A 24,427-nucleotide genomic window follows, 5' to 3' on the forward strand; every position below is an offset into this window, starting at 1 on the left:
AAACCGGACAGCCATCATAATGAAAGGCCTAAAAGCAAACTGTGACTTCCCTAATAAGGCGATGGCCAAAGCTGGCTCCCTGGCGGTCGAGCGCCAATACAATTAATCAGTCTGTTTTCAGTTTTCTCACGACAGCAATATTAACAGTTTGCTTTATTCTGTTTATATGGTGCTGACAGGTCTTCGGCATGTTGGGCCTACTTGCTGGAGATTAATGGCCACTCTCATATTGAGGTAAAAACCAGGCAGGAAGAGAATGCCTTTTACGACTAGATAAGAACTAGATACTCTTGCTTTTTTTTGTTCCCCATCAACTCCTCCCTCTTTTAATTTCTATCGGGGATATATAAGATGAGTTAAGTCCAGCAACTTCACCTCAGTGTTTAAACTCCCCCACTTTAGATGTTGTATCCTCAGGTAAAACAAAGGGAGCCTCAGATATTGATTTTGGATAAACTCATTACATATAAAGGTATTGGTGACTGACTTTGTTTTTTTTTTGAGACGGAGTCTTGCTGTGTCACCCCGGCTGGAGTGCAGTGGCCGGATCTCAGCTCACTGCAAGCTCCGCCTCCCGGGTTTAGGCCATTCTCCTGCCTCAGCCTCCGGAGTAGCTGGAACTACAGGCGCCCGCCACCTCGCCCGGCTAGTTTTTTGTATTTTTTAGTAGAGACGGGGTTTCACCGTGTTAGCCAGGATGGTCTCGATCTCCTGACCTCGTGATCCGCCCGTCTCGGCCTCCCAAAGTGCTGGGATTACAGGCTTGAGCCACCGCGCCCGGCCTGTTTTTAAGAAGTCAGATTCGGCCGGGCACGGTGGCTCAAGCCTGTAATCCCAGCACTTTGGGAGGCCGAGATGGGCGGATCACGAGGTCAGGAGATCGAGACCATCCTGGCTAACACGGTACCCGGTCTCTACTAAAAATACAAAAAAAAAAAAAAAAAAAAAAAACTAGCCGGGCAAGGTGGCGGGCGCCTGTAGTCCCAGCTACTCGGGAGGCTGAGGCAGGAGAATGGCGTAAACCCGGGAGGCGGAGCTTGCAGTGAGCTGAGATCCGGCCACTGCACTCCAGCCTGGGCGACAGAGCGAGACTCCGTCTCAAAAAAAAAAAAAAAAAAAAAAAAAAAAAAGTCAGATTCAGCCTGGGCAACATGGTGAAACCCCGTCTCTACTAAAAATACAAAAATTATCCAGGTGTGGTGGCGGGTGCGTATAGTCCCAGCTACTCAGGAGGCTGAGGCAGGAGAATCGCTTGAACCCGGGAGGCGGAGGTTGCAGTGAGCCGAGATCATGCCACTGCACTCCAGCCTGGGCAACAGAGCGAGACTCTGTCTCAAAAAAAAAAAAAAAAAAAAAAAGGGTGGCTGGCCAAGTGTGGTGGCTGACACCTATAATCCCAGCACTTTGGGAGGCTGAGGTGGGCAAATCACCTGAGGTCAGGAATTCAAGACCAGCCTGGCCAATGTGGTGAAACCCCATCTCTACTAAAAACAAACAAATTAGCCAGGTGTGGTGGCATATGCCTGTAATCCCAGCTACCCAGGCGGCTGAGGCAGGAGAATTGCCGGAACCTGGGAGGTGGAGGTCGCAGTGAGCCAAGATCGCACCACTGTACTCCAGCCTGGGTGACAGAGTGAAACTCCGTCTCAAAAAAAAAAAAAAAAAAAGGTGTGGCCTGGCTGCAGGAAGTATGGACACCCCAGCAAAACTCTTGGAGGTTATTTCACTAAATAGCCATATTTCAAAATAAATCATCCCTGGTTTAGTGGCTAGAAAAACAATTTTTTAAAATTATATTTTAAATTTTTTAATAAAAAAGATTTTAAAAAATTCAAGACCAGCCCCCTCAACTTACCTCCTCCCTCAAAAACTGTAAAAGTACTACTTGTTACTAGCATACTTTTCTCTGCCTCAGGTTTGAGAGAAATGGTAACCCTAAACAATATTTTAAAAACATGTAAGCATAGGAAATCCAAAATAACAAAATTGAAAATAAAGCAGTGCTTCCTCAGTTTCTGTAGGAATCAACGTCTCATTGCTGGCCTGTAGGGAGACGCCTCCACCCATTTTATGAAAACAGTCACATGGAGAAGCATGCACTGTATAAGCAGAAACTACAGGTCTGGGCCCAGCTAGCGTTCCATCTGACTCTCCCTTGCTCACTCCTTTCTTGACATAGCAGCAGGAAAAGAGGATTAATTCTAGTAGAGAGAATAACAGGGGGTGGCTTTTAAGTGCAATATTTTATCAGATATTTTTAAAGTCAAATATAAGAACAGTCTAGGATAAGAAAGTGATATTAATAGCAATAATAGTATTTACTGTGTGCTTACTATGTCCAAGCACTTTTTAAGCACTTCAGTTGTGTGAACTCATTGAATTCCCACAAGGGAACGCCTTGAGAGCAAAGTAATAATTTTTGTTTGAAGGGCAGGGTATTTGAGAGTAGAACAATATACTGGGTTAGACTTAGGCAGATATTGAATTCTATACTTCTATTTTAAATAATTTATCTAACGCAAAGGTTAGATTGAAGAGGGAAGAAATGTTAGGCTAGTTAGGACACTGCAATAGCCTTGAGATTCTCAACCAGGGTAGTGTATTAGAAGTAAAAAGGAGGCCAGGCGCGATGGCTCAAGCCTGTAATCCCAGCACTTTGGGAGGCCGAGACAGGCGGATCACGAAGTCAGGAGATCGAGACCATCCTGGCTAACACGGTGAAACCCCGTCTCTACTAAAAAAATACAAAAAAAGCTAGCCGGGCGAGGTAGAGAGCGCCTGTAGTCCCAGCTAGCTGCTCGGGAGGCTGAGGCAGGAGAATGGCGTAAACCGGGGAGGCGGAGCTTGCAGTGAGCTGAGATCCAGCCACTGCACTCCAGCCTGGGCGGCAGAGCGAGACTCCGTCTCAAAAAAAAAAAAAAAAAAAGAAGTAAAAAGGAGAGGAAAGATTTGAGAGTTATCTCAGAAACAGAACCATCTAAAATTTTTTGGACTGATTTGATGGCTCTTTCATTCATTTGCTTATTCACTCAACAACTATTTTTCAGTGTTTTGGATGGGTCAGACATTATGCTAACTGAAAAATAAGAAGGTAAGAAAAAGAAGACCCTGAAGATGATTCCCTCCCCAAAATTGGGCTATTAGTCATTACTCAGTGGTCTAAAGTGACACTTAATATACATCCATCCCTACCTCCATCTAGCCATTCAGTACTTACTGAACACCTACCTTGTGCCAGGTATTGCATTATATAATGGTTATGAACAAGTCCAGGAAAGAAAAATACAGGGAAAAGGGAGAATGAAGGGGAAAAATGTCATCTTCATTCTCATAGCTTTAGGAGTGCCTTGTTTCTAGAACTCCCATTTCTTTCCTGGTGGTCTGGCCATAAGGCACAGTACATAGTGGTAAACCACCAGACTGCTGGAATTGAGTAGAGATTCTTAGTCATCCAAATGAGGAGAGGACCTTCTATTTAATTTCTAAATGTGTGCCTTGATTTGGCATATTTTAAGCAGAGCAAAACATTATACCATAAAGATGTCTAACATGATTCCCATGTACAGATTTTAATATTGTCTAGAAATACAGGTAAAGAAAAATAAGCTCTGAGCAAAGCCAAAAGGTACTAAAAAATAATAGAACATACTTTGAACATTAAAAATCTTGTATCTGGTTTGGTTGGTAAATTAGTTTGAGACATATAATTCTATTGCCTTCCAAGGAAAGCCCTGATCTTTTAAAATTAAGATATGCCTAGACTTTATAAGAATAAATCCTGACCACTTTCTGTGCTTTCTGAAAAACAACTAGGTAATAGAATGACTACCACTGAGAAGTATTTTGCTTTATGGCAGCTGTCTTTTCATTATTATTTTATGAGAGCTAGTCTAGATATTATATATCCTTCACTATCTACATTTAGTTCTTTTCAGATGCCTGGGGTTATGTCAGTTTCTTTGGATCTAATTGGATCTCAAAACTCCATCACTTCAATACTTTCCAAAGGTTCTTAGGCAGGTAGGCTTACCTCCAAAAACATTAACATGACTAATGCATGCGGCTGGTCATTTCTGTTAAAACAGAAAAATTAAAAGGTATTTTTAGAGACTTATGAACGCTATCAACAATTATTTCAAGTATAAGCTAGTTTGTATACGCCAAGGGTGAGACTTTAAATGCCTATAAAATCTGTCTGTAAAAAAGGAATTTTATGAGAGCAGGCACATTTTAGTTTCAACTTTAAGGATCTGAGCCTGCTTTGGACTTGGTGTTCTATGAACTATGAGCTAACTAAGTTACGGGAAAGCAGCCTGCACCCACGGTAAGATGAAAAGGCAGAATCCTGGGCCTGTGCATTTTAATTATAGCTCTACTGCCTGCATCATTGACCACGTTTGGGTATTTGTTTCTGCACAGAAAATAAGATTTGAGGCCCACACAGTGGCTCACGCCTGTAATCCCAACACTTTGGGAGGCTGAGGCAGGAGGATCGCTTCAGTTCAGCTTGGGCAACAGCTTGGGCAACAGAATGAGTCTCTGTCTGTATTCTTTAAAAATAATAATAATAATAATAAATATATAAAATAAAATAACATTTGAATAACCATTTACTTATTTCCCATTGAAAATGCTTTTTAGTTATGAACTATTTTAAACATGCTTACATTTTGCTGATGAGAAACAGGAATTGAAATTGGAAAAAGTATAAAATAGTACATAAGCGACCAATATAGATACTTCCATGATAATTATCTCAAATTAACATATGGGTAAGAGAAGCCTTCACCGTCCTGGGCACTCAATCCATGGGTGAAAGCCTTCAGTAACGGTGAATGTTATTTTCATTTTGCTTGGCTTAACCAAATGGGGACCTTGGAGTAAAAAAAGTAAAAAGATGAGCCCAGAGAGAGGCTGGCAGTGGAGAGGCAGAGGGAGAGCCACAGAATTAGAGGCGGTCCGTGCTGGAAAGGCCCTTTGGAGATCATCTCACCACTCTCCATGGGCGGGAAAGAAAAACAAACGGGAGCCGTCTGAGATTTATGACTCTTACCTGCGGCGGAGATCCTCTGCCACCGCTGCCCGGCAGCTGAACAAATAGGCTCGGAGCGACTTCAGCCGCTGCCGCAGCCGCAGCACGGCGGCCAGCGGCTCTGCGTGGTGGTACAGCATGGCGTTCTCCTGCTGGATGTCGATGAGCGGCTCCTCGTACACGTACTCCAGAAATTCCTTGGCCTGCTTCGACACCTACAAAACAAGCATTGTCGGTCAGTCCTGGAGAAGCGCCTGGCTCTCCACACCTGCTCAAACTAGGAACCATAGCTGATATATCCAAGGAACATGATTATTTTCTGAATACAGACAAATGAAAAAGTCTGTAGTAGAATTAAATGTAAATTTTGACTTCTCTCTCTTCCAGACATTCAACTGTAAGCTAGGAAGGAATTTATTAATTCTGTATCTTGACTGCAGTGGTGATTATAGGAAGCTACATATGTGATAGAAGGGCACACAGTATGGTGCCATTACACTAACCCATTAGACCAATGTCAATTTGCTGTTTTTGTTTTTGATATTGTACCTCAGTTGCCTAAGATGTAGCCAAGGGAGGAAACTGTGTGAAAGGTACATAGAACCTCTCTGAATTGTCTATGCAATTTCCTGTGAATCCACGATTATTTCAAAATAAAAAAGGAATTAATTAAGAAGACTGTCTTAATACAAATGCAGATTTTAAAAAATGACATAAATTTATATGTACATATATATGTATGAATATTCCATAAGACTTTTAAAAAGTAGCCACTTAAAAAATAGGCAAATCAAGGCCGGGTGTGGTGGTTCATGCCTGTAATCACAGCACTTTGGGATGCTGAGACAGGCAGATCACTTGAGGTCAGGAGTTCGAGACTAGCCTGGCCAACATGGTGAAACCCTGTCTCTACTAAAAATACAGAAATTAGCCAGGCATGGTGGCACATGGCTGTAATTCCAGCTACTTGGGAGGTTGAGGTGGGAGAATTGCTTGAACTCAGAAGGCGGGGGTTGCAGTGTGCCGAGATCATGCCACTGCACTCTAGCCTTGGCAACAGAGCGAGACTCCGTTTAAAAAACAAACAAACAAAAAAGAGTAAATCATGTACATATTACAACATTCAAGAGGGATAAAAGGATATTATTTGCAGAATAATCTGACTGACTAGCAAACAAGCTCAAATATCCTGCTTCAGTGACCAGAAAGGAGTTGCTCTTATTACAACTTTGAACTTGGGCTAACTCCAGCCAATATATCCATCCAATTCTGTATCCACCTCGAGTGGTAATCCATGGTGATCCACAAGACTATGAAAGTTCATTTTATAATGTCATTGTCATCAGTAGAAATAAATAGTACATGGAAACACAATGTCTCAGATATACAGAGGGAGTGGCTTAAATAATGCATAACGTGAGGGTAATTTTTCAGAATCTCTACATATCAATCACTGATAGTGAGATGTAGATTGGCTACAAATACATAGAAAGTTGGCTCAGTTTCTATTTATGGAAAGTGAAACCTCTCTAAAAAGTTCCCATTAAAATCTCTCTAGGAGCAAGGTTAGAATTCAACATTAAAATAAACAAAAAAACTTTGCTTATTAAAAAGAAAATAAAAAATCTACTATGTTTCATATGCTAGGCTAGAAGTATATTAATAAAGATATATAGGATACAGTTCCTACCCTCAAGTGGCTCACTGTTTAGTATGAGACAAATATTTAAAACAAAACCGCACGTAACATGCAGCATGTAGCTTGCTATCTGCTACAAAAGAGGTATGGATGGGCCCCACTGGTAGCTTACAGGAAGGAGAAATCAACACTCCTGGTGGGGAGAGGGTTGGCAAAGTAGGTGGCACTGGATCTGAGTATAGAAGATAAACAGATATTCACTTGGTGAACAAATGCGGGACAGAAGAGAGTACAACAGGCAGAAACAAACATAACAACCCCTCTGTATGTATATGTGATAATTAAATATATGGCTATTATATGTTGATTATAAATTTCTTGTACATAAACACAGAATTCAATATGACCATTTTCTTATATTGCAAAGCTTATATCAAAGTTTTTGTTCTTTATAGGAATGCAAAAAATTACATCATTTAAAAAATAAACATCTAATTTATTTCCTTATAAGCAATTATTTTTGAGGTACCTGTTGTGTTGTGTGATCCTATAGCATCCTGCAGAGTTAGAGTTACAGAATTAGAGAAGTTTACAGTCTCTGAAAATCCAGGCCACAAAGAGGCAACTAGAATTAGCCAAAATCTTCAACTATCTAACCAGATTGGAAATAACAGTTATTCCTCACTTTTATTTTTGAGGCATATATTAATAGACACAGGTACATACCAGATACCGTAGCAGGCATTAGGCATCCAGTGGAGAATAAAACAAACATGGCCCGTCTTCAGGTATAATAGCCCACAGTTCGGTGGGAAAGAAAGAATTGGGTTTAAATATTTTATTTATCATGATTAAATATTTGCGATATTTAAATATCTTAAAATGAGGAAAAGACTGATGGTGTTTTGGGAAATGAAGTACAACCCACTTGAAACTGTTGCTAAAAAATGATGTATTGTACAATTCAATTAGTCTTCCTGGCCCTATTGAGCAGTGTTTATATGGAGTCAGGGCCCTGCTGAATTAGGTTAACAATGCTACCTTTTAGTAGGTGAACAGAGCAACAGAGGGCACTGGCCAGTCTCCCAGGCCTTAAAAGGCTTCTCTCTTCAGGTGGTACTTAAGCCCGAAAGGAAGAAAAAAATCTTTTACAGAGAAAGTAAAAGCAGTGAGACAAATGGAACAGCAGCCACTGACATCAGTATTCATAAACTGAAATTACAAAAAACAAAAACAGAGCTCTTTTCAACCATGTCGGAGGCGCTGCCTTCACCAGTTGTTACTAGCAGCAGGCATATGGTGCACATCGCTACCGCTGCTGCCTGAGTACGTGAACAAATCCCCACCACGTTCAGCCATTTTTGGCAGCAAGGCTGAGCGCATGAGCTCATTTTTGCGAATCAGCCACTAACAATCGGTGAGGGAATTTTTGAGAGAACTCAAAATCTGGCATGGGATACTATTTTTGCAAAATAGAGCATTGTATCCCCACTGATTTCCTAAGTTCTAAATGACCCTCCATACTGGCATGAGGATTGCACTCTTAAACTCAACTCAAATTAAAAAAGAGAATGTTAAAAAAAAGTTACTTAGGAACAAAAGCCAAAGATATTCTTAGGTGATAAAGTTTATGTGAGAAAAAGTATTTTGTTAATATAAATATTACATGAATTATATGTGAACACTGACTATGTTCCAACTAAGAGCTAAGAGCTACTGTCCTACTTCTTGCCAACCAAACTATGAAAAACCTAAAAAGCCTGCTGCCATTTCTGATGTAAAGAAAAATTCAGCTCATAGTCAGGTACACATGAATGAGCTCAAAACTCTATTTTTAAAAATGAATGGTTTGGACTGGCACTCTTTTCCATGATACCACTCCATTCACATTAGTATTAGTATTGACCTATTAGTATTTTACCAAATAATATTTAATATTTATTAATGATATTCATTCTATTCATATGAATGAATTTCTTTCCATAGCTTTTGTAGCTTATAAACAGAATAGTTTGAGCTATAAGAACTCAACACTGTAACGGTGATTATGCTGCAGTTTGTGAACTGATTATTTCTTCACAACCCTGCAGACTACATGATTCAAGAGAAATGAGAAAGAGGAATCCAAGAGGAAACAGGCCCCTACCTCACATTCAGGAGGAGTTGGAGAAAATGGCAAAATCACATTATGATTAGCTACAAACTAATAATGACCAGATCTGCTATTTACACATATACATTTATAAGTAAACACATATGTCATTTGATTTGAACATTATTATCACCAGTGTAGATTCAAACATAATACAACTTTTGTTACGTTGGTGACAGCCACTTCTTAAAAACAAAGTTCTTGAATGTTCAGGTTTGCGTAATCCTGAGGGAGAGTGTTCTGGTATGCTCCCCCACAAAAATAGCCCCTGGTGATAACGCAATGGGGCAAAGGGAATGTTTAACCATAGATAGCAATTTGGAGATGACATGTATTATGGTGGTGGTAGTGAGGACTTTATTTTTATTAAAGGAGGAAAATGTATCAGAATAAAACATGAATAAGAAGGACTCATAGAATAACAGACTAGTAAAGATAATCTAATTCAGTTCTTCTCAATTTGTGTTCCAAGGAACACTAGTCCCACAAAAAAGTCGTTCTGAGGTCCAATAAGATGTATGCCACACACCACTTTCTTTCCTTGGATATTCAAAGCACAGCATGTTTGCATATTAAAACTGAGACATCTCGTGCCGAAGAAAACCTGCTTAACCCAGCCACTTCTCAAAGCTATTTGACTATAGACAGGGCAGCTGTTCAGTGCTGCACAGGATGCATGGGTGGTGGGAGTGTGGGAGATAAGATCCAGCCTGGACCCCCACTCACCAGCCAGAAGAAAATGTGTCTTTCTCTACCTCGCTGCATCCTCTTGCTAAGCTATGAGTTTGCTGAGCTGTGTTCTGAAGGCACCCTTTTCCAATTCCCATAAAGCTGGCCTAGCTGTGGCCCTCCTTTTTGTGTAACACCTACTAACACGAAATAATCTGGTAATGCTCCATGGAATACACTTTGAGAAACACTGAACTAATCCACTGCCTGTATTTAACAGAAGAGAAAATTGAGTACAAAGAGCGGAAGTAACTTATTTGTGGTCGTGTCATGGTAGAATTAGAGCCAGAACTTAGATCCCTGGATACTCTGCTCTGTGCTTTTTAGCATTGTTTACATTCACAATTCTTCTTCTTATTATTTATTTTATTTTATTTATTTATTTTTTTGAGACAGAGTCTTGCTCTGTCGCCCAGGCTGGAGTGCAATGGTTGGATCTCAGCTCACTGCAAGCTCTGCCTCCTGGGTTCACGCCATTCTCCTGCCTCAGCCTCCCGAGTAGCTGGGATTACAGGTGGCCACCACCTCGCCTGGCTAGTTTTTTGTATTTTTTAGTAGAGACGGGGTTTCACCATGTTAGCCAGGATGGTCTCGATCTCCTGACCTCGTGATCTGCCCATCTCAGCCTCCCAAAGTGCTTACAGGCTTGAGCCATCGCGCCTGGCCCACAATTCTTATTTTTTAATCATGTTACCATACTCTATCAGCTTATCACTCCATAAAAGAGTTTTCCTGCCCCTCCTCCATCTTACAGCAAGTAGGCAACAAAAGAAGACTAACCTATAATGTGATTAAGCAGGACACTGACATGTAGGATCCCATTTGATTTTAACTTTAAAATAAAACTGAAGTTCAGTAACATTTCATTTATACAAAAGTTACTTGTTTGTGCAATTTATTTTATTTTATTTTATTTTATTTTATTTTATTTTAGAGACAAGGTTTTGCTCTGTTGCCCAGGCTGGCTGGAATGCAGTGGCATGGTCAAAGATCACTGTAACTTCAAACTTCTGGGCTCAAGGGATCCTCCCATCTCAGCCTCTGGAGTAGTTAGGTAGGACCACAGGTGCATGCCACCATGCCAGGCTAATTTTTAAATTTTTTGTAGAGATGGCATCGTGCTATGCTGCCCAGGCTGGTCTTGAACCCCTGGTCTCAAGCAAATTCTTCTGCTTCAGCCTCCAAAAGCACTAGGATTATAGGCATGAGCCACTGCGCCCAGTCTGTTTGTGTATTTTTTTACTGTTTTTCTCCTTTCACTGGAATAAGAGCATCCATGAGGGCAGAAACTATGTCCCCAGTGCCTAGAACAGTGAGCACAATAAATATCCAATAAATACTTGTTGAACAAATGAATGAATAATTTACAATGCTCAGGCCATAACTTTGAAGCACACACTCTTGCTTTAGACATAATTCCTACAGCTTGGTTATTTGTTTCTAAGTTCATAACATACTTAGAGTCAATAAAGAAGAAAAGATAGCTAAAGGCAGCACGGAGACAACAGAAGTGACCGCTGACATCCTGGCACCAAGGGAAGAGAGGCAACTACAGGAAGCTACAAGGTGAAAACAAAGAGCATACAACCCTGATTAAGGGCAACTTGGCACTATCCATCAAACTGACGAACGTACATACCTACATCTAGGAAGTTATCTACAGACAGTTTTGTTCATCAGTGAAAAAAAATTATATTCAATATTATGTAGAAAGTTATTCATTGAATTACTGTCTATAATAGCAAAAGACGGGAAAAATCTAAATGTCCATCAAAAAAAGAACTTGTTAGACAAATTTGTGTGTGTGTGTGTAAAATTCATGATGAAATAATTTAAAAAGTGTAAGGAAGAGTTTTATTATCTAAATGGAAAGCTCTCTAAGCACAGGGTGTATACTATATTGTCATTTTTGCATGAAAAAATACATGTATATAAAATATCTCTGGAAGGATACATGAGAAAGGAGTGTTTTGGTTGCCTCTGAGAAGAATGGGGTGAGTAAAAAGGAGATTATTTATGTATGTATGCATGCCCCCTTATACTTTTTGAACCTTGAACTTACTGAAAGTATACTATATTCAAAAAAGAAGAATGAATAAGGCCGGGCGCAGTGGCTCACGCCTGTAATCCTAGCACTTTGGGAGGCCAAGGTGGGCGGATCACAAGGTCAGGAGATCGAGGCCATCCTGGCTAACACGGTGAAACCCTGTCTCTACTAAAAATACAAAAAAAAAAAAAAATTAGCCGGGTGTAGGTGGTGCCATGCCTGTAGTCCCAGCTACTTGGGAGGCTGAGGCAGGAGAATGGCGTGAACCCAGGAGGCAGAGCTTGCACTGAGCCGAGATCGCGACACTGCACTCCAGCCTGGGAGACAGAGCAAGACTCCATTATCCCCTCCCCCCAAAAAGAAGAAGGAATAAAATACAGCAGTGCAAGGCATTTAGGGGAAAAACAGCCTCACTTAAACCACATTAAACCCTCAAGTTATCTATCACAGGACAGAACAATCATTTACATTAATAATTCCAGGCACAGTGGCTCACACCTATAATCCCAACACTTTGGGAGGCCAAGGCAGGAGGATTGCTTTAGGTCAGGAGTTTGAGACCAGCTTGGGCAACACAGCGAGACCTTGTCTCTACCAAGAACTAATTCAGAAATTAGCCAGGTGTAGTGGCATGTGCCTGTAGTCCCAACAACTCAGGAGGCTGGGGTGGGAGGAATGCTTGAGCGCCAGAGTTCAAGGCTGCAGTGAGCTACAATCATGCCAACTGTACTCCAGCCTGGTAACAGAGCAAGACCCTGTCTCTAAAAAAAAAAAAAAATTATGATTCCAAGGCATTAAAAAAGTTAATTTTTAATATATATTTTCTTAAATAGAATATGACAGTTAAAATTTATAAAATTATAAAAGTAATATAATCCCATTACTGATTTTGGAGAATAAAGATCAACAGAGAAAAAAAATATCTATAATGTTACCACAATAAAATAGCCACTTATTGCTTTAGTAAAACATTTCCTTCCTGTATTTATTCCCATCTCTATCATAAAAATTCATAGCCAAAATCATAATAAAATCAATTCTAATGGTAATGCTTCTTATTCCTGTTAAAATAGTCACTGTGGGCTAATGGAGGAGGAATTAGGAAGCCTTCAGTTTAATTACAATTTGTTCTCAGAATCTCCAAATGACTCTGATCAAGAGGTTTTTCCCATCAGTGAGCTTTTCTTCAGCTCCACAAGGGCAGTAGAGCTTGCTTTGAATACCTCTCAAGATATAGAGATAGGAAATGGTTTATGTAACATGGAAAACCCCTAGCTAAATGGAATGTGAATATTCAAGCTAGGATACAAACAATTTTTTTAAAAACAAAACTAAGGGAAACTATTTGGAAGAGTTGGGGTTGTTTGATTTCCTTACCATCTCTTTGCGACACTTGATATTTTTGATTAGGGGGACAGGGAAAGTTATCTTCAGAGATATTTTATTAGAAAATGGCTATAGAAATTGAGGATAGGGTTTAGCTGCTTCCTAATCTTGGAGCTTAATAGCTTAATTCAATCTTCAGTATAACACCAGAAAATAGATGAAATACTGCTTTAAAAATAATTAGAATTATTAATACTCCAGAGGGCAGGCCAGGAAATACTTAAGATGACAGATTTCATTCTGTTCTGCAAAACCATTTTTTTACTCTTTTAAATGGATATTCAAGCCGGTCACATACTTGTTATTAAGGATAGCAGGCAGATCTAACAGAACGATGTCTGGTCTTGGAAACTGACAGGTCTGAATTGAGCCTCACAATTAGGAGAATTAAGTTAAATCCTGATATCTGAGCAAAGACAGACAGACACTGGACTAAATGGAATACAGTTACTTAATGCCAATGAGAGATGATCCAGATAAAATCCTCCAGGTCCCTTTTTGCTTTAAAATCTTCCTTGGTCCACTAAGAACTTGGGAAGGAGTGGTCTGACAAAGGAGATTTTCCTCATGTGCAACATGGATGAAGCGAGTGTACCTAATATCTTCAATTACCTACCTATACTCTCAAAATCAAATCTAATTACTTGAATGACCACCACAACAAAATATCCTGCTTTACAGAGAGATTTTGAGTGTCAATGATGGCTAAATTGGTGATTTCTGTGACCTTCAGAGCTCACTGCAAACAGACTCGGATCTCCTCCTCCATTTCATGCCTTCATCAATCATGCTTGCATTTTCATTTTTCTTATTCAGTGCCCCGTTTTCTGCTTTTGCTTTACTAATTGGTATGTATTCTGGTGGCAGGTGCCACACGCCTAAACTCTCAACGGATCACAGGGCTGGGACTGCCTCACTCACTTGCTCTCTAGACACCTCTCATAGCTGTCAAAGCCCCGCTCCAAGCAGATTAATCCAAAACTTCTAAGCCAAGCTCAACTAGCATTCTTTCCCTCTAAATAATTTTTTATCTAATACACACGTGGCAAATATATTTATAGCCTATATTCAAAGTGTCAAGTACAAGAAGCAGAGGATAGAATGATAATTTTGTCTGGTAGAGAGGAAAGAAAGAATCAGGAGAGGAAAAGAGGTTTTAAGCTGGGTTTTAGGATTTGCTGTTGTTGGTGAGGGCAAGACGAAGACAAGAGGTGTGAAACAGCATGGCATGACAGGGAAATAGACGGATGGCTGTAATATTAATGAAGAGACTGGTGCTGGGAAACGGTTATGGATGAAGGAGCTAGGAAGGCAGGCAGGGGCTAAGGATCACGGAGGCTAAGAGAATTGTATTTGTCCTGTATACAATTGTAGTAAAAGCTAACCATAACTGAGGGCTTATGATGCACCACACCCTGTGCCAGGTGCTTTCTGTGAAATCACTTATTTAAGCAAACAGCAACCTTATGAACTGGGTTCTATTATTATTTCCATTCTAAAGTTGAAGAAACTAAGACTGAGAGAGAGTAAGAAACTTCCTTAAGGTAAGATTAGGACCTTTCTTTTGAAATATACTAACCAGAGAGCGATGCTTAAAGGCAGGAAGCGCAAATAGGAGGCTCCTAACTTCCTTCATGTGAGTGAGACTGAGGGTTTGAGTTACTGTGGTGGGACTGGAGTACAGTGGAGAGCATGGTCTCAAGAGCTAAAAGTAAGGCTTGGTTTTGCTAACTGCTTAGGCAGTATAGGTGTGGCAGAGGGAGGAGTCCAGGATGTCTCCCACATCTGGCAGTGGTGACTGTGGGCCATTCACCAAGACAGGTAATGTGCACTCGGGGGAACATCTGGTGAGTGTGATGTGATAAGGCCAATTTGGGAAATGTTGAGTTTGATGTTCCCACGGGACAGGCTTCATTCTTTCATTCATTTAATATACATTCCTGCTTATCTACTATATGCCAGAACTGTGCTAAAACACATTCCGTGTGCCCAGAGAGCTCACCTTTATGGAGAAAATAGACAAGCAACTAGCTGTTATATAGATGTTATGATAATGAAAATAGTAACAGCTTCCATTCATTAAGTACTTATCACAGTCATTTGCTAAGTGCTTTTCTTATATTATCCCAATTCACACAACTCTTTTAGGTAAATATGTGAAATGATGATGGAAGCAAATGCTTATTTGGTACACACTATGTGCTAAGCACTGTTCTAAACATGACACATGCATTAACTCATTTACCCAGCAGTAACTCTATAAGGCATTAATATCCTCATTTTACATATGAGGAAACTGACACCTAAATAACTTGTCTAGGTTAAACAGCTAACTAACAAGTGACAATGCCAAGACTTGAGCCCTGGCAGTCTGGGCTGGTTTTACAGATTACAAAACTGAGGCTCTAGGAAATTCAAGCAATTTGCCCCAACAAATCAAGCACCTGATAACAGGTAGCGGTTTTAACTCCAAGTTCCTGCTATTAACCCCTTAATAAGTGCAATTCTCGGCCAGGTGCGGTGGCTCACGCCTGTAATCCCAGCACTTTGGGAGGCTGAGGTGGGCGGATCATGAGGTCAGGAGATCGAGACCATCCTAGCTAACACGGTGAAACCCTGTCTCTACTAAAAATACAAAAAAAATTAGCAGGGCGTGGTGGCAGGTGCCTGTACTCCCAGCTACTCGGGAGGCTGAGGCAGGAGAATGGCGTGAATCCGGGAGGCGGAGCTTGCAGTGAGCCGAGATCGCGCCACTGCACTCCAGCCTGGGTGACAGAGTGAGACTCCATCTCAAAAAAAAAAAAAAAAGTCCAATTCTCAAGGTCCACATGACACGATGGTGGCATGAAGAAGAGAGTCAGCAGTGCAGTCAACGGGGAATGGTGGGGAGCAACAAAAAAACTGTCACCACGGAGGACATGCCTTCTTTAGCTCTCAAAGAATAAGCAGGGATTCCCTAGATGGATAAAAATATCTGGAGCACAGGTGGAAAGATGGTCACTAAACAAGAGAAGGGGTTCTTCTTTCTCTCAAGTTAGGAGGGAAAACAGGATAGGAACAAATATAGACAGATTTGTAGATATTCATATTCATATTTCATAACTTCATTTTTCTCCTTGGATAGGAGACAAGGTCATATGCTGAGAATAACTAGGAAGAGGCATCTTGAAAACAGTGAAGATTTGGATGATTATTGGGTAGAACTGGAAACAGAGTTGCCCAGGGATATATTATAAGCCAATTGACCACTCACAATTTTCACGTTTGTTTTATAAGACTTCAATGATTCCAGGTAGGTGACAGCTCTAGGGCCCTTCCCCACCTATTTGCTCCCAGGTAACATAGCTCCAATGAAAGTAAGTCTCAGACATCTGTTAGCGAGGTGGCATCAAAACAGACATACACACACAGACCAATGGAACAGAACAAGAACCCAGAAATAAATCCATGCCTTCACAACCAACTCATTTTCAACAAAGCTGCCAAGAACCTACACTGGGGAAAGGACAGTCTCTTCAGTAAATGGTGCTGGGAAAACTGGATATCCATATGCAGAAGAATGAAACTAGACCCCTCAGGATATACAAAAATCAAATAAAAATGTATTAAAGACTGAAATGTAAGACCTGACAAATAAAATGACCAGAAGGGGGCCGGGCGCGGTGGCTCAAACCTGTAATCCCAGCACTTTGGGAGGCCGAGACGGGCGGATCACGAGGTCAGGAGATCAAGACCATCCTGGCTAACACGGTGAAACCCCGTCTCCACTAAAAAATACAAAAAACTAGCTGGGCGAGGTGGCGGGCGCCTGTAGTCCCAGCTACTCGGGAGGCTGAGCCAGGAGAATGGCGTGAACCTGGGAGGCGGAGCTTGCAGTGAGCTGAGATCCAGCCACTGCACTCCAGCCTGGGCGACAGAGCCAGACTCCGTCTCAAAAAAAAAAAAAAAAAAAAAAGACCAGAAGGAAGCACTGAAAAAATGCTTCAGAACATTGGCCTGGGCAAAGATTTTTTGGGTAAGACCTCAAAAGCACAGGCAACAAGAGCAAAAACAGGTAAGTAGGATTACATCAAGCTAAAAAGCTTCCGCATAGCAAAAGAAACAACCAACAAAGTGAAGAGACAATGTACCAAATGGAAGAAAATATGTGCAAGCCATTAATCTGACAAGGGATTAATAACCAGAATATATAAGCAACTCAACCCAATAGCAACAAAAATAAATCTTATTTTAAAATGAGCAAAAGATCTGAATAGACAATTCTCAATAAACACATATAAATAGCCAACAGGTATGTTTTTTTTTTTTTTTTTTTTTTTTTTTTTTTTTTTTTTCTGAGACGGAATCCTGCTCTGCCGCCCAGGCTGGAGTGCAGTGGCTGGATCTCAGCTCACTGCAAGCTCCGCCTCCCAGGTTCACGCCATTCTCCTGGCTCAGCCTCCCGAGTAGCTGGGACTACAGGCGCCCGCCACCTCGCCCAGCTAGTTTTTTGTATTTTTTAGTGGAGACGGGGTTTCACCGTGTTAGCCAGGATGGTCTTGATCTCCTGACCTCGTGATCCGCCCGTCTCGGCCTCCCAAAGTGCTGGGATTACAGGCTTGAGCCACCGCGCCCGGCCACAGGTATGTTAAAAAATGTTCAACATCACTAATCATTAGGGAAATGCAAATCAAAACCACAATGAGATATCATCTTACTCCAGTTAAAATGGCTATTACTCAAAAGACAGAAAATAACAGATGCTGGTGAGGATGTGGAGAAAAGGGAATGAATGCTCAGACACTGTTAGTGGGAATGTAAATCAGTACAGCCACTGTGGAAAACAGTATGGGAGTTCTTCAGTAAACTAAAAATAGAACTAACATATGACCCAGCAATCTCACTGCTAGATATATATCCAAAAGAAGGTAGATATGGAATCAACTTAAGTGCCCATCAATGGACAAATGGATAATGTGGTATATATGCACAATGGGATATTATTCAGCCATAAAAAAGAATGAAATTCTTGTCCAGGTGTGGTGGCTCATGCCTTTGGGAGGCCGAGGTGGGAAGACTGCTTGAGATCAGGAGTTCAAGGCCAGCCTGGGCAACATGGCGAAACCCCAACTCTACAAAAAACATAAAAATTAGTCGGATGTAGTGGTGTGCACCTATGGTCCCAACTAGCTGGCAGGCTGAGGTGGGAGGACTGCATGAGCCTAGAAGGTCAAGGCTGCAGTGAGCCATGACTGTGCCACTACACTCCACACCTTGAGTGACAGAGTAAGACCCTGTTTCAAAAAAAAAAAAAAAAAAAAGAATAAAATTCTCTCATTTGCAGCAACATGGATAGAACTGGAAATTAAAGTGAAATAAGTCGGCTCAGCCCAGTGGCTCACTCCTGTAATCCCAGCACTTTGGGAGGCCGAGGAGGGTGGATCACAAGGTCAAGAGATCAAGATCATCCTGGCCAACATGGTGAAACCCCATCTCTACTAAAAAATACAAAAATTAGCTGGGCGCGGTGGTGCACACCTGTACTGCCAGTTACTCAGGAGGCTGAGGAATGAGAACTGCTTGAACCTGGAAGGCGGAGGTTGCAGTAAGCTGAGATCGCGCCACTGCACTCCAGCCTGGAGACAGAGCAAGACTCCATCTCAAAAAAAAAAAAAAAAAAAAAAACAGAAAGAAAAAGAAAAAAAGAAATAAGGCAGGCACAGACAAGACAAATATCACACATTTTCACTCACATGTAGGAGCAAAAAAATTGATCTCATGGAGGTAGTGAGTAGAATGGTGGTTACCAAAGGCTAAGAAAAGTAGTGGGAAGAGGGGAATGAGGAAAGGCTGGTTAATGGGTATAAAAATATAGTTGGAAAGAGAAGTTCTAGTGTTTGATAGCATAGTAGGGCAACTATAGTTCATAACAAAATTATTGTGTATTTCAAAAATAGCTAGAAGAGAACATTTTGAATGTTCCCAACCCAAAGAAATGATAAATATTTGAGGTGATGGATACCCTGATTTAATTATTACACACAGTATGTGTGTATCAAAATATTACATATACCCCATAAACATGTACAACTATTATGGATCAATTTTAAAAGCAGTCATACAGCCTGTTTCCATATGAAGCACCTTGCACAGAAGGTACATTCAAGGCAGATGTCACAACATTCTGGCAGAAGGATCAGAAAAGCTTCTGGTCATATCAGAATTGATATGAATTGAAGTATGTTATCTAATATGTGTGTAAGATGCAGGATCATAACAGAATCCTAAGCCTAGAGTGCTACTCCAGTAGAGAATTAGATTCCTGGACTTGCCAAATTCTACTGCCTTTTTTATGCAAGGGTGGAAATGCTGTACCATATAGCTAACCAATTTATATATCTTGAAGACTACTAGGTTGAAAAGAAAGTTGAGATGTCCAATAGGCAATTAAAGCCACAGATTTCAATATTAGTAGCAAAACTGGAGCTGCAGATAAAAGTAGGAATTATCAGCATAAGAGTCCTGGTAGTTAAAACCATGTAAGTGAGCGAGAGGCCCAACAGAAAGAGTATAAAGTGGGTAACAAAATAATGAATCTTAAGGAAGCCCACTATTAAAGGTATAGGCAGAGGATGAGAAATTAGAGAAGGTGATTGAAAAATAAGAGTTAGAAGGAGGAGAACTGGGGGTGTGTTATCAAAACTAAGGCAAGAGAATTCAAAAGGAGCATGGTCCATCTGGTCAAATAGTGTATCCTAGAGAAGTCCAGTAGAATAAGAAACTGCCAAGGGTCGACAAGATTTGGCAAAATTGTGATGGAGAAGAGACGAGATTTGGCAAAACTGTGATGGAGAAGAGAGGAGAAGACCATGAACACAGGCAGAAGGGATAAACTTTCATAAGACAAGTAATGTTTCTTTGGTGGCTGGAAAGAGGACAATGAGGATAGATGCAGATGTAGGCACATTAATAGGTCAGTTGACAGGATTATTGCATAATCACCCCTATTTTCTCTATGAAGTAGAAGATAACGGCACTTCACAGGGTAACTTGGACTGGGTATTTCCTCTCTTTAAGATCACAGATGCTGAAATAAAAGAATCTGATGAAAGCTACTGATATAAATGGAATACAACTTCAACAAGCTTCCAACATTACATCTAAGTACCTACTGGCCCCCAAGGCCGGAGACAGCTTTTTTCTCTTATTCCATGCTCCAAGCAATAGCCAAACCCTCCTATTGTTCACACAATTCCATCATTCTCACTGATTCAACCATATCATTCTAGCAATTCTCTCTCTTCTGGATAGTTTACATCAGCATAGAAAACATATGGTTATTTTTTTTCCATTAAAACAATACAAAAAATCAAACTTAACTTGACCCCACTTCCCTTCAAGTTACTCCTCACTTCTCTTCTTCCCTTTATAGCAAAACTTCTCAAAAGAGTTGTCTATTCTTGTTTCTTGTTTCTCTCTCTCTATTCTATGTTGAACCCATTCCAATCAGACCTTTGCTCCCACCACTCCATTCAAACTGCTTTCATTAAGGTCACTAATTACCTCCACATTACTAAAGCCAATCGTCAGTTCTCAGTGCTCATCTTATTTGACCTATCAGCATCTGTCACAATTCATCTGGAAACACTTTCTTCACGTGGGTTGTCAGACACCCTGGGATCCTTCTACCTCATTGCTCACTCCTTCTTGGCCTCCTTTGCTGGTCCCTCCTCTTGTCTCTAGGCTCCTAAGTTTGAGTGTCCCCATGCTTACTATTCCTTTTCTCCTCTATTGACTTGCATTTTTATAGCCACTAAGACTGCTATTTATACTTCCTGAATAGCCTCCTTGGCTGTTAGCAGTTACTTTGCAAAGCTATTAGCATATACCTGAGATTCTCACTTGCTCTCCTTTTTAAAAAACAACAGTGCTGATGAAGGTCTGAGGATGGCTCAGTGTACTGTTCCTTGCTGTTGGCCCCTACTCAGAAGTCTTCATAGCTTCTCTCAAGGTTCTGGTTCTAGTTCCAAAGGCCTGGATTTGCTAGAAGACTGACCTTCAAGTGAGTAGGAGCGCTACTCTACTATAGGAAATATTTCAGGCCACACAGTGGCATAATATGCTAAGTAATCTTAGCATATTGGGAGGCCAGGGCAAGCAGATCACTTGAGGTCAAGAGTTTGAGACCAGCCTGGGCAACATGGTGAAACCCCATCTCTACTAAAAATACAAAAATGAGCTGGGCGTGGTAGCCTGCGTGTGTAATTCCAGCTACTTGGGAGGCTGAGGCACAAGAATCACATGAACCCAGGAAGTGGAGGTTGCAATGAGCCAAGATCATGCCACTGCACTCCAGCCTGGGTGATGGAGTGAGACAATGTCTCAAAAAAAAAAAAAAAAAAAAAACCCAAAAACCCAAAAGCCCCGACACAAATGAAAAAAAACAAAACAACACAAAACAATAAAACAAACAAAAGAAATATCTTGGATTATATAAGTCCTTGCCTAGAAAGATCACTAGCATGCTCATGTGTGTATTATTTTCCCATTTCTATCTTCCCATAGTGTTGTGATGTTGGAGATCAAATAAAAAACAATAAAAGAGGCTCCTCTCTCAGAATTATCTTAGCACCAGAAGTAAAAACTGCTCTATATGTCTTTTTAAATGAGGAAACTAATAACAGTCATAGTTAAGAAGCCTTTCAACTGTGAGATATATAAGAAGCATTAGGTAAGGTCTTACACCTTTTATGAGACTACCTAATCATATCTGCTTCAAATTGTTTGATCACCATCTTTATAATCCACCTGAGAACATATGAATGCCTGAATTATTATTATTAAGTGAACTGAGTTTTTGTACCTACCTTATATTTTGAAGTATCCCAGTTGTGGACTATGCGTGCTGGGATGAGAAAGCTGTCATCCACGTGGCAGCTGCTGCAGTAATACCACCCACTGTAGTTGCACACCTTGGCTTTCCCATTGGAAAGACCTATGGATCGCTGGCAGCCTGTTCAAGGAAAAAGAAAGAATCTATGATTGCTGTTTTACTTTTAACACTACAGAACAAGGTTATAGAGCTCTAACATCATAGAACAAGGTTATATTTCATTTACCTCAAGGTAAATGAAAGTCTGCAACAAAAAAAGAAGTTACAGAGAATAGAGTTGTACAGTTGTGTCCTCTTCTTCCTAGTCTGACAGCCTGTCCCTTCACCTCCTAGGGTATTGCTGTAAGGGTCATAAACTGGTCCTGTCTCTGGTTTCTTCTGATTCCATCTCTTCTGCATACAGCTGCCAGAGATCAGTCTTTCTACAACCCCACCTTTACCACCTCACTGCCCTGCTCAGAACTCCATTTCTGCCAGGCACTTTTCTGAGGGCATCTCATACAGAATCTTGTTTAACCAGCACAACTTCTCTATGAGGAAGATATTATTGACTCTATTTTATAGATGAGTAATCTAAGATTTTTATGAGGTTAAGTGTCTTGTCTGAGTTCACCTAGCCAAAAAAAGCCAGAATTTGGATTTGGCTCTAAATTTGATGCTAAAATAATCCCCAAAACTGATATGTAGCATTCCTTTGCTTACTAAATCATTGTAAGGAATTTGGCCTCTGATTGGCTCCACCTCACCTTTCTAACTTTCCCTCCCACTACTATCCAATGGGAATGTAATCACTTTATTCCAGTCAGAGAACTCTCCTCATTGTTCCCCAAAGAAACACAGCGTGCTTACTCCACCCATCATATATTAACACGTATTACCTCTTCTTACACAGCACCCTCTTCTCTGCTCTTTACTTCAACAAATCTTGCCCAAGACTACTGGTTGCCTACAATGCCCTTTTCAGACCCAAGAAAGTTCATGACTGTGAGCACTGTCTTGGTACTCTCAGGAAACCTGGTAATAATCATAGCCCTTCCAAAGGAAAGCCATTCGTTTTCTTTAGATAGGAAGAATTACCTTCTAAAGAGTATGTAAATTCCATCACAATCATCCCCAAGGACAAAATCCCGGCAGATCCAGAACAGGTAATCAAGAATACACAAACAGCATCATTAATCTGACATTTCTGGTCTACAGCTTTCATTTTAGAAATCCTTCCATGTGGCCCATTTTATGGTTGGGTACCAAGAACTACATGAATCAAAGAGATCTGACACTAAGCCTATTTCATGAAGTGGGGCAGAAATGAATTACTCTTTCAATACTACTACAATTACTGCTACGACTACGACAACGACGACTACTACTACTAATATAACGATCAGTGTTGTAACCCTTTTCCATTTTAAGGTCAAACACATTTATTTAACAAACTACCAACCTAAGAAGATTCTGATTCACATGAGCTCCATGAATGAAAGTATCACAAGACTCAACAGAACTTTCATTTTCATCACAAATACAATGGTATCAGTAATTAATCAGTTTCCCAGTGCATCCTCTAGAAAGAGAATTAGATCTCATTGTTTTTAAATACATGAGAAATGGGAAGAAGATAAGTAAATATACCAGTATTAGGCTTCCAGAGCTTGATCCAGTTCCTTTCTAGAATGGCTATTTCTTTACTATTGAGCAGCAAAAAAATCATCACAAGCTCCTGTTCTTCAGACTGGCTGAGAAATGAGAAATGTGTGAAAGATGAGTTAGAACCGACACACATGTAGCTCCTGACTGATAAAGGAGACCTTGCCACAGTCACAGGGCTGTGAATGTTGGAATGCTGTTCACTGCACTCACTGACTGAATTACTCATTTGGCATTTAGCACGTGCCTCTTTAAATTATCATGCCTTTTTATGGGCTTGTCCAACCAGCACCACTGACTGGTGGTGCTCCAGAACTCCTCAGATTTTTTTTTTTTTTTTTTTTTTTTTGAGACAGTGTCTCACTCTGTTGTCCAAGCTGGAGCACAGTAGCACGATCTTGGCTCACTGCAACCTCCACCTCCCGGGTTCAAGTGATTCTCCTGCCTCAGCCTCCCTAGTAGCAGGGACTATAGGCACGCACCACCATGCCCGGCTAATTTTTGTATTTTCAGTAGAGATGGGGTTTCACCATGTTGGCCAGACTGGTCTTGAACTCCTAACCTCGTGATCCACCTGCCTCGGACTCCCAAAGTGCTAGGATTACAGGCGTGAGCCGCTGTGCCTGGCCCAGATCTATGTTTTTATCCTCAGCACTTAACACAGAGCTTTACACATAGCAGACAATCAATAAATATTTACGTTAAAGGGATGATAAACTGAGTACTATCTGGCACATGTCCACTTACATAAACTGTATATACAGAAATTTTAATTTCCCATAGTGATTCCAAAACTGATCCTCTTAACCTGATCACCTGCTTCTGAAAACAGCCTTTCATTAACATCCCTGTTAAAATATGTTGCCCATTCTAAGAACTATATATTACCCATGTTCACATAGGAACTGTGGAACTGACCAGGCATG

The 24,427-nt window shown here is 40.7% G+C and overlaps 1 protein-coding gene across 8 annotated transcripts in view; it reads right to left on the bottom strand.

The window, feature by feature from the left end:
- PLEKHM3 (pleckstrin homology domain containing M3) overlaps positions 1 to 24,427 on the bottom strand; it is a 205,510-nt gene that overhangs the window by 99,227 nt on the left and 81,856 nt on the right. For 5 of the 8 annotated variants that reach the window (XM_030916440.1, XM_030916441.1, XM_030916442.1 and 2 more), the window contains 2 exons: positions 21,832 to 21,977; positions 5,054 to 5,247 (listed from right to left, as the gene is read on the bottom strand). In XM_030916440.1, coding sequence (XP_030772300.1) covers positions 5,054 to 5,247; positions 21,832 to 21,977 — 340 coding nt within the window. Of the gene's footprint in view, positions 1 to 4,030; positions 4,074 to 5,053; positions 5,248 to 21,831; positions 21,978 to 24,427 lie in introns of all 8 variants that reach the window. The other 3 variants (XM_030916445.1, XM_030916444.1, XM_010386064.2) reach the window with 1 other exon arrangement.

This window comes from Rhinopithecus roxellana, chromosome 14 (assembly GCF_007565055.1).
Source record: "Rhinopithecus roxellana isolate Shanxi Qingling chromosome 14, ASM756505v1, whole genome shotgun sequence".
NCBI lineage: Eukaryota > Metazoa > Chordata > Mammalia > Primates > Cercopithecidae > Rhinopithecus > Rhinopithecus roxellana.